This window comes from Colobus angolensis, unplaced genomic scaffold (assembly GCF_000951035.1).
Source record: "Colobus angolensis palliatus isolate OR3802 unplaced genomic scaffold, Cang.pa_1.0 Scaffold70, whole genome shotgun sequence".
Lineage (NCBI taxonomy): Eukaryota > Metazoa > Chordata > Mammalia > Primates > Cercopithecidae > Colobus > Colobus angolensis.
Window position 1 is genome coordinate 6800766 of NW_012120710.1, and position 10205 is coordinate 6810970.

Here is a 10205-nt window from a genome sequence, read left to right on the forward strand (position 1 = left end):
AAGAATTCCCTTGTTCCCTGTTCCTCTGTAACCTTACAAGTCCTATTTTCATCGGGCTATAAAAAGCGAGCGCACACATTGTTCGAGGCCCTCTTGTATGTTGAGAAACGGAGGGACCAAGTTCGAACTTGTATTAAAGATCCTTGCCGCTTGGCTTTGACTCTGGACTCTGGTGGTCTTCTTCGGGGAATAAACGGTCTGGGCATAACAGCGCCCGCCACCTCGCCCGGCTAGTTTTTTGTATTTTTTTTAGTAGAGACACGGGTTTCACCATGTTAGCCAGGATGGTCTCGATCTCCTGACCTCGTGATCCGCCCGTCTTGGCCTCCCACAGTGCTGGGATTACAGGCTTGAGCCACTGCGCCTGGCCAAATTTTCTACCTTGTTTGACCTAAGAGTTGGTCCTTTAGAAATGCATATTTAGGGCTGCCTAGCTAACAATTGCTCAGGGCAATGAAACAGGTTAATTGGAAAACTGATAGTCTGAATGGGGAATAGAAAAACTATTTAAAAGCCCGCAGATGAAAATCCTTTAGGAAAGCTCTAAGATCTGCATCTTCCTGTGTCTGTATTCCTACAGGTGTTATGTGTATGTGATAACATTTGGTAAATAAAGCCAGTTTTTATACTGTTAGTAAAATAAGAGTGGCTTCAGAGGTGTCTGTTGAATATAATTCAACACTTGCTTGATTTGACTGTGAGCTTGTTTTGGGTTTTGAACCTCTAGATTCTGAAGTCTGGCTAAGTGAGGCCTGGGTACATGTTCTCAGTGCCTAGACCTGTAGCTACAAGGCAGAATCAAGCCCACTAGGGCATCTTCTTCCCTGCCTTAGCTTTGCCTCCTGGCTAATCAAGCCCACTAGGGCTCCTTCTTGCCTGCCTTAGCTTTGCCTCCTGGCTATTCTGCGAGGGGTTCCATCCTCCAGGCATCATCTTTACAGCTCTGTCTTCTGTTCAAAGCTCTGTAAGTGGTATGTAAATTCAGGACTCAGCCAGGCTCTGCCCTTCATAGCCTCCTGGTTGACATATGACTACTTGAGACTCAAGATGACTGAGAAAACATTAGGGAGGGTACACCTGTGTCCTAATTTCAAATTTCTTTTCAGTAATTTAAAATCTTATATGTTTAAGTAATCATAAAACTTTTAAAACATTTGTAAGTTAAAATGCTAAAACATTAATTATAAGTTTATATACTTTGGCATCTTATTTTTATATAGCATAGAAAAGCTAAATATATTTAGATATCTTAATAAATAATAATTTAAGGAAACATCCTTCCAAAAAATTAAAATGGCTTCCATCTATAAATACTGATACAAAACAGTTCAAAATTACTTCCTAAGGTTTTCACTGGAAATTAGGATTACTAAGAGTTAAAACTGTAGTTAATATATGTAACTAAAACTACTAGATGTAAGAAAAACAATTCCCTATATGGAGTATAAAAACGAGCAAGATATACTTTTGGTGAGAAAAGTTGCCAAGGCATGTGTTTTAAAAAAATTTAGCTTTAGGAGGCCAAGGTGGGCGGATCACAAGGTCAGGAGTTCAAGACCAGCCTGGCTAATATGATGAAACCCTGTCTCTACTAAAAGTACAAAAATTAGTCGGGCATGGTGCTGTATGCTTGCAGTCCCAGCTACTCGGGAGGCTGAAGCAGAAGAATTGCTTAAACCCTGGAGGCAGAGGTTGCAGTGAGCCGAGATTGCTCCACTGCACTCCAGCCTAGGCGACAGAGCAAGACTCTGTCTCAAAAAAAAAAAAAAAAATTTTTTTTGGTCTAGTTTGAAGTTACTTAACAGTTGTTTCAAATTGAAGGAATAAAAAAGTGTAGATTAAAATACCGTTCAAAAGAAAGAATTTTAAAAGTTTATAAGGGAATATAAAAGATTTATGGAAATCTTACGTGGTAAAAAAAAAACTGACAGATTGGATGGATTTGTTTATAAGGTTTTATTAAAATTAGCTTTAGTCCTAATAATACAAAGGTAAAATCTAGTTTTCTCTCTTGAACAAAGATTTCATGTAGTATTAATAAGACAGTAAAATATTTTTGTTTACTTTCTGAGTAAATTTCAAACAATAAAAAGAGGAGACAAGGGGAAACAGATTTTGTCTCACGCTGTCTCAGGACTTTCGGTTGTTTAGAAAACTGAGTTTTAAAGAGTAAATGTTTTCACTTTTTAAAACTTGTTGATTCTCACATTGGCTATACAAATGACTATTATTTTACAGTGACTTATGATTCTATTTTGGTCAAGTGTTTTAAATCTTCGACACACTTGACAAACTTCCCAAAACCAAATTTCAACTTCAAAATTAAGTCTTTTTTTTTTTGACCTCTAACTTTGGCATGCTACAAAGGGCCCCTGCAGCATCCTAAGAGAGAAAAAAAGGATTATTTGATCTGTTAAATTACATAAGCATTGTCGAATAAGAAACGATATTTAACTTTTCTGTTATATTTTTATTAAGATTTATTCCAAGATTATATGATTCTAAAATTCTTTGTGTCTGAGTATGTTCTATCAGTCTTGATTATGGTTATCGTGTTATTGCAGGCCACAGAAATAACCAAATTTCCTTGTCAATCATGTCTTTATAACCATTTTAAGTTGTTTCCACAGTGAACTGCTTAATTCTGATGCAGTTTCTCTGAAAATTTCACAAGGGAGCAAAATCCTACAGTTCTGTGTCTTCAAGGAGGTTCATGAAAGGATGAAAAGGACCCTGACAAGCTCTCTTAAATACAGATTTCTGACAACTTTAGGACTTGGACCAGATAACAATTCCTAGAACTCTCTAATGGAGAGACTGACTGGTTTATAAAACTGCTAACCCAAGCAGGATAAAAATTAATTGAATACCAAGAAAATACTTGCCAGATTTTCACACTAAATCAGCCAGTACTGAAACTGTTTATATTTCAATCAACTCCACAATCCAAGCCAAATTACCTATAATAACCCTTCAGTTATCAGTGGGAGGCACCTAATCTGGTATTTAAGAAGACACAAATCCAATGTTAAGCGTGGACTCATGGAGAACCTGGACAGCCCTGGCCCTTCCTAAATCCTTAAAGCTTCCATTATTAAAAGTTCTGCATTCCAGCTGGGCGTGGTGACTCACTCCTATAATCCCAGCACTTTGGGAGGCCGAGGCAGGCGGATCATGAGGTCAGGAGTTTGAGACCAGCCGGGCCAACATGGCAAAACCCCAACTCTACTAAAAATACAAAAATTAGCCAGGTGTGGTGGCAGGCACCTGTAATCCCAGCTACTCGGGAGGCTGAGGCAGGAAAATCACTTGAACCCTGGAGGTGGAGGTTGCAGTAAGCCGAGATTGTGCCACTGCCTCCAGCCTGCGCAACAAGGGCAAGACTCTGTCTCCAAATAAAAAAAAAAAAAGTTCTGCATTCCATGGCTCATCATGGAAAAGATAAAATAATCCAAATTTTATACGTATATATAAAATTTATATATATTACTAAATTGCTAAAATAATTTGTGACCAATGTTTGCTTTGTCGAAACCATAATCCTGGGAAGACAATCAAAACTTCAAGTACATTTCTGCTACCTGATGGGCCATTTAAGTATTTATAGAGGGATTACATTCAATTGTCATTTTCAGTGCCTGTTTTCTGGTTGTATAGAAGGTATCCCATGCAAGAGGGTTAATTCTATTACAGTTAAAAGATTATTATAAAATGTGTTTCTCTCATGGGACATTCCTAGAGAAGTCTCCAGTGACAGAGGGACTTATTTCACTGGACAAGTTGTAAAATAGTTACATAAGATAGTACAGATACAATAGTATTAGGCAAAATCCAGAATTGACTGGATTGCCTTGGTTAAACATACTGCAGATTGATATTGCAGATTGATGGCAATCAGATCCACTTGAAGTGGAAAACATAAGTTGACCCCTTATGCAATAATCACTGGAAGGCCTATGCACCTAATAATAAATAGAACCTCATGCATCTTCCACTACCAAACTCTGACACGACTAAATGCTGCAAGGCTTTTATGCATTATGCCAAAGTACATTTTCATCAGGTAAAGAAAATTTTGATGGTCCAATGACTAAGAACAGTCAAACCCTTCACAATCTAGAATCTGGAGATTGGGTCTTCTGAGAACAACATCAGAGAAAGACTGCCTTTCCCACCCACACTGCAGTAAATCTTCTGGACTTTGAACCTTAGGTTCATTATCTCACAATTCAGAAGGGACCCTCCACACTCTTGGAACTGGACACCCATTAGAGACCTTAAGGTAAAGTTAACCAGGAAAGTTTTTTCCCAGAAGCAAGCGGCATTTTACTGTGCACAGTTTTTTCCCAAGATCGTGAATCAAGACTTCTCTGTAATTATGACTCTTATCTCTCAATTTGTTCTTTGCTTATGATTCTGTGAACAACAGAAGTGATAAAGGGGTCTCCTGTGTGCACTCAATAAAAATAAGTCTAAGATGGAATAAAAAGGGTAATAAACACTAAAAACCAAAACGTAATCTCAAAAATCAGCAACTATGTTCTCCTAAAATAAAATGTAAAATAATTAAAAATAAAATGTACTTAAAACCTCCCACCAGTGATCCAACCCTAGTCAGTTATATTACTGACACTGGCAAGTAATGTGTAAACAATTCAGAATAAAGTTTTTGCCTGCCATCTAGTGTTGGGAAAAACTACACAAAGGCATTCTTAAGACTTTTTTTTTCCTGATCTGAGTTACTTATTTAACTAAAATTTAAAAATCATTTGTGCTTTCCATAATCATCACATTAGCATCTGTGTCAAACCAGTATTTCTTTTCTTTTTTGGCAAATTCAAGCAGGAGGGCAAAAATGAAGAGTGTCAACAAGGAATCTACAAAGTATTGATTCTACTCACATCCACAGTCATGTTCTGATATTCTGATGGCATAGGAGTCTGTGCTACTTCATCATCCAGCTGTCTCCAATACCTGGTCATATCTAAAGCAGAGTGCATACATAATGGACATCTGTAGCCTCTAAAAAAGATAGAAAGGTTATTTTCCAAACATTAAACAAAGAATATGTTAATTCAGGTACACAAGAAGATGCAAGCTAAATGAACTATTCAAAACAGGCATTTTCCTCTATTTCAAGATAATCTCTTAGGAACCTGGGAACTTTCACACTATACAACTTTTAAATTAATTCCTGTATACTTATTTAAAACTAAGTCTTTTTCCTCAGTATTATAAAATGGAGAGTAATTAGTCCATATTCTTTGTAGAATATACTTCATATATTTTAACAAACTAATTAAGCTACTCCTTAGCTAAACAACCTTAATTTCTTAATACACTCATGCGAAGATACTGTATTTGTTAAAAATTATTCAGATATTATTTCCTTTCTAAAAATTTGACAAAAAGAAAATGCCCTCTCTCTAGTTCTTCATATTTTTGCTCATCAATCTGTAGGACCAAAATACAGTCTCCTCTTTTCAATTATTTTCATCTAATTTTAATATCCTTTCCATTAATAAAGTCTTAGCTTTAATGATTGCTTCACCTACTTTCTTTTACTTCATTATACTTGACCAATATAACAACCTAACAAATTTTTAGCAATATTTTTCGGCATTTTTACAACACTGTAACAGCATCCGGCAAAGACTGCTTCCTGGTATATATGGCCAGAAAAAAAGAGGTATCTATCTCAAATTGTGGGAGGAGACAAGGCTTAAGAGAAACATATGGCAAAGATGTAGTTCTATATCCAAGATGCTTTGTCCCGTTTTAACACTATTCATCTACCCTACCCATTTCAATATAAATATTGCCATGCCCAATACAGTATAAGTAACAATGTTTGTCCACCACCCCACACCACACACACAAAAAAATCAAACATCTTACAATTATTTTTAAAATCCCAAACACTCACTCTTTCAACATTTCTTCATAACACGTTCTGAAAGAAAATATAAGATTATTTTAGTAAAACAAAAATTGTCTCCACTATTTTCAAACATCATTGAGAAAAAAATGTTACTTTACCTATGTAAAAGATGTCCACATGGCAAGACATGAGCAACAACACGAGATGTGTGAATGTCCTGTAAAGGAAATAAATGTTAGTGCTTGTATGAAGACAATATAAACATCCAAGTATTTTGAATTCAAGAGCTGAGACTTCCAAAGTAAAAAATATTTTAAGCCTACCTCCAAACATATTGGACAATTCTGTCGGGACACATTTTCAATACACTGTTTAAAAGAGAAATTCACATTAACAAAAGCTTAACTAGATGAAAATGTCAGGTATAACAGTACTAATAATAAAAATTAACAAAACCAACTTACTAAAAATAATAGCTAACATTAATATATGCTTATATGTCAGAAAAGAGTTTTTGAACCGTTATTTAAATCTCACACTATTTCAGGCTTGGTACATTACCTGATACAGTGAAAATACTCAATAAACATTATTGAGATTACCTTCACTTCCACAGATAAGGAAAGTGACTTAGGAATTCAAGACACTTACCCAAGATCCAAAGATAATAAGATTTGGAACCTTTGCATATTATGTATGTTTTGCTCCAAAGCCAGTGACCTAAATTAGTAAGCTCAACTACTTACTAATAATATTGGTAATAATAATAGTTCATATTATTGAAATTTACTATATGCCATGTTCAGCACAGTACCTGTATAAGATCAATTAAATCTCACAATCCTAGATGAAATAGGCTATGATTGTTATACCATTTTACAGTTGAAGCAGTGGAGGCCTAGAGAAGAACTTCCAAAGTCACAGTTAAACTGGCGCTCCAGTAGGCTAACTTCAGAGCCTGAGTTCTTAATTTGACAAGATTTAATGTCTGATTAAATGCAAGGAGGTAAGGGAAAGCACTGTGCCATGGAAGACTCCCAGGTTTTTAATGGAAGCACTTAATAGATGGCAGGACCACGTAGTAATACACACAATAAAAGATAACTAAAAAACAACAAAACAAAAAAACCAAAACAAAAAAATAGATATGTTTTTGAAAGGTGACAGTATAGTGGGGAGATAAACCCTCAAAATAATAAGCTTAAGAGTAAGTTTAAAACTCCAGACTGTAATCCTAGCTCTGCTATTTACCAGTCCTTGAGATTTTGGACTAGCCATTGCTTTAGTCTTATGTTTTTTATTTATAAAATTAATGCATATTTCATTTGATTCTAAAGTACACCTCACACATACATTTTAACATCCCCGCAATTACAACATATCTGATCATCAGTGGCATCTCTGAGTTGATGGAACACAAATGCTGAGGTGAGGATGCAATGAATTAGTGTGTGCACACTCACACACACACTACACATGCTTTGGAAACCAGAACATCAGGGAAATGTAATCTATAAGATACTACTGACTCCTGGCTATCTCCACTAGCATAGCTTGCCATCACCACAAGCTCAAGTTTAAAAACCAAACTCAATCTTTTATCTTCAAAAAATTTACAATCTACTAATAAGTACCTTAAGTTGGGGCTGAAAATCTTCAGAGTCATCTTTACTCCGCCTCACTCTTTTTCCTTAATACCATTACCACATCATGTATGTTCATTATTCATCTCAATTTTCCTGACCACTTTACTATTTAGGCCAAGTTCTAGCTAATATTATATTTCTGCAATAACTTCTTATTCTTACCTTCTATCGAACCTACTATACTGCTAAGTAAATAATTTCAGTCTCTTTCCAATTAATGTCTATCTGTCTCTCTCTCTCTCTCAACAGCTACAATGTTGCTACTTACACTGTTCTCCCTTATCTGGAATTTCCTATACTTGAACAAGTATGATTTACACTTCACTTTAGGCCACTCCTCCATTCTCTTAATTAAATTCTTGTAGTAGGTAGAATCAGTACTATAAATGTAATACTTTATTAGATTTTTTTTTTAAATAATGAAAAAGGGCCTGGGATTGTGACATAATTCCTATATCCAGATTTAAAATATGTATGTCTTAATTGTAAAAAAAAAATAGTAAAATATTTTCCGAATTTTCTTAGAATGTTGTGCTAATTAGGTTACACCATTCAGTATTTCTCCTGTTTTCAAGTTATTCTTAAATGCGGTACCAATGGTAAGAATCCATAAACCAACTTTGAAGTTGTCAACATTATGTTAATAAGTGATATAAGCATTCTTACACTATAGAGAAGAAAAGGAATTGTAGATCAGATATTCTGAGGTACATATTTTAAAATATCCATTTGTTAATACTGCTTTTCAACACAGCAATACAGTTGCACTTGGAACATATGAAAATTAGCATGCTTCCAAAACATATTAGAAGTTAAGCTTGTTTCAAAAACACTGCAATACTTTAAAAATTACACAAACTAAATTATATACCTTGTGTCTTCCTTGAAGATTCATAGCTAGACATAAGTTACATTTCAAACAATGGAAAAAATCTTCCTTTGGACCAATCCTAGCAAAACACATGAAAGTCAAAAGATTAGATGATTTTTTTACTACAGTCATGATTTGTTCATTATGTAAAACACAAGTTTAGTCTCTGTAAAAAAACTTTCAAGCCACAATGGAGAATATGGGATAAACCCCAATCTCCCCAACATCCCTCTCCAAATGTAAGCACTATACACAGAGTGGTATCTACCCTTCTAGGGCTTTTTTTCCTACAAAATTGCAAAAAGAGACAAAGACAGACACACAACACACTTTGGGTTTGATTTTTTGTATTAATGGATTCTTTCTACAGATGCCATTCTGCAACTTTTTTTCACTTAGTACATTCTGAAGATCTTATGTCTATCTACACAGAACCACTTCATTCTTTATCACAGTCATCACAATAATTTTATTAAATATAAGAGGCAGATATAATCAGAATTAATAATATATCATTAGCTATAGTTGCCCTATTGTGCTATCATATATTTCAAAGTAACAAGAAGAGATTAGGAATGTTTGCAACATAAATAAATAATAAATGTTTGAGGAGATGGATATCCCAATTACCCTTAGTTGATCATTATTACACACCATATGTTTGTATCAAAATATATGTATCCCAAGAGGTAAAATTATGTATCAATAAATAATAGTGATAGAGAAAATAACTATTACAAGGTAACAAAAAATTGATAAAAATTACAAAAGCCAAAAATAAGTTTATTATAAGCAAGAAACTCAAAGTACAAAGGCAGAATGAAATTTAAACAATGGGATGAAAAACATAAGAAAGTTCTGTGACTGTATTACTATAAGAAAACAGACCTCAAAACAATGAATATTACTGTAGGCATGAAAGAATGTATCAAAATTACAACAAGGTTCACGTACATTAAACAAAATGTTCATATACTTAACAATACAGATTCAAACTACATAAAACAAATGAAAAAGACAGTATTAAAGGCGAAAATAGAGAAATATACCATCATACTTATAGATGCTGACATTGTATCAGTAATAGTTAGAACAAATTTTAAAAATCAGAAATTACATAGAAGCTTAGTACAAAAATTTCACCTAATTTGACCTAATAGGCATTTATCAAATACTACATCATATAGCGGTGGAATGCAGTATTTTCAAATGTATATTTTTTTTCCAGCTGAATGAACTTTATTGGCACATTGTTATACTTTCTGTACCCTCATGTTATATAGGCATACTTTGACATTTCTTTTTTCTTCTTCTTTTAACTTAATTTTTTTAATTAATTAATTTTTTATCATACTTTTTAAGTTCTAGGGTACATGTGCACAACGTGCAGGTTTCTTACATATGTATACATGTGCCATCTTGGTGTGCTGCACCCATTAACTTGTCATTTACATTAGGTATGTCTCCTAATGCTATCCTGCCCCACTACCCCATCCCACAACAGGCCCTTGTGTGTAATAGTCCCCTTCCTGTGTCCAAGTGTTCTCATTGTTCAATTCCCACCTATGAGTGAGAACATGCGGTGTTTGGTTTACTGTTGTAGCGATGGTTTGCTGAGAATGATGGTTTCCAGCTGCATCCATGTCCCTACAAAGGACATGAACTCATACTGTATTATGGCTGCATAGTATGCCATGGCGTATATGTGCCACATTTTCTTAATCCAGTCTGTCATTGATAGACATTTCACTGCATAAATGTCTTCTTTTTGGAAGTGTCTGTTCATATCCTTCGCCCACTTTTTGAC

At 34.6% G+C, this 10205-nt stretch overlaps 1 protein-coding gene across 6 annotated transcripts in view; it reads right to left on the reverse strand.

Annotated features, from left to right (window-relative positions):
* RCHY1 (ring finger and CHY zinc finger domain containing 1, E3 ubiquitin protein ligase) overlaps nt 1–10205 on the reverse strand; it is a 45972-nt gene that overhangs the window by 12160 nt on the left and 23607 nt on the right. For 3 of the 6 annotated variants that reach the window (XM_011927185.1, XM_011927189.1, XM_011927188.1), the window contains 5 exons: nt 8399–8477; nt 6205–6249; nt 6040–6098; nt 5927–5953; nt 4902–5022 (listed from right to left, as the gene is read on the reverse strand). In XM_011927185.1, the coding sequence (XP_011782575.1) occupies nt 4902–5022; nt 5927–5953; nt 6040–6098; nt 6205–6249; nt 8399–8477 (331 nt within the window). The remainder of the gene's footprint in view (nt 1–4901; nt 5023–5926; nt 5954–6039; nt 6099–6204; nt 6250–8398; nt 8478–10205) is intronic. The other 3 variants (XM_011927187.1, XM_011927190.1, XR_001000174.1) reach the window with 2 other exon arrangements.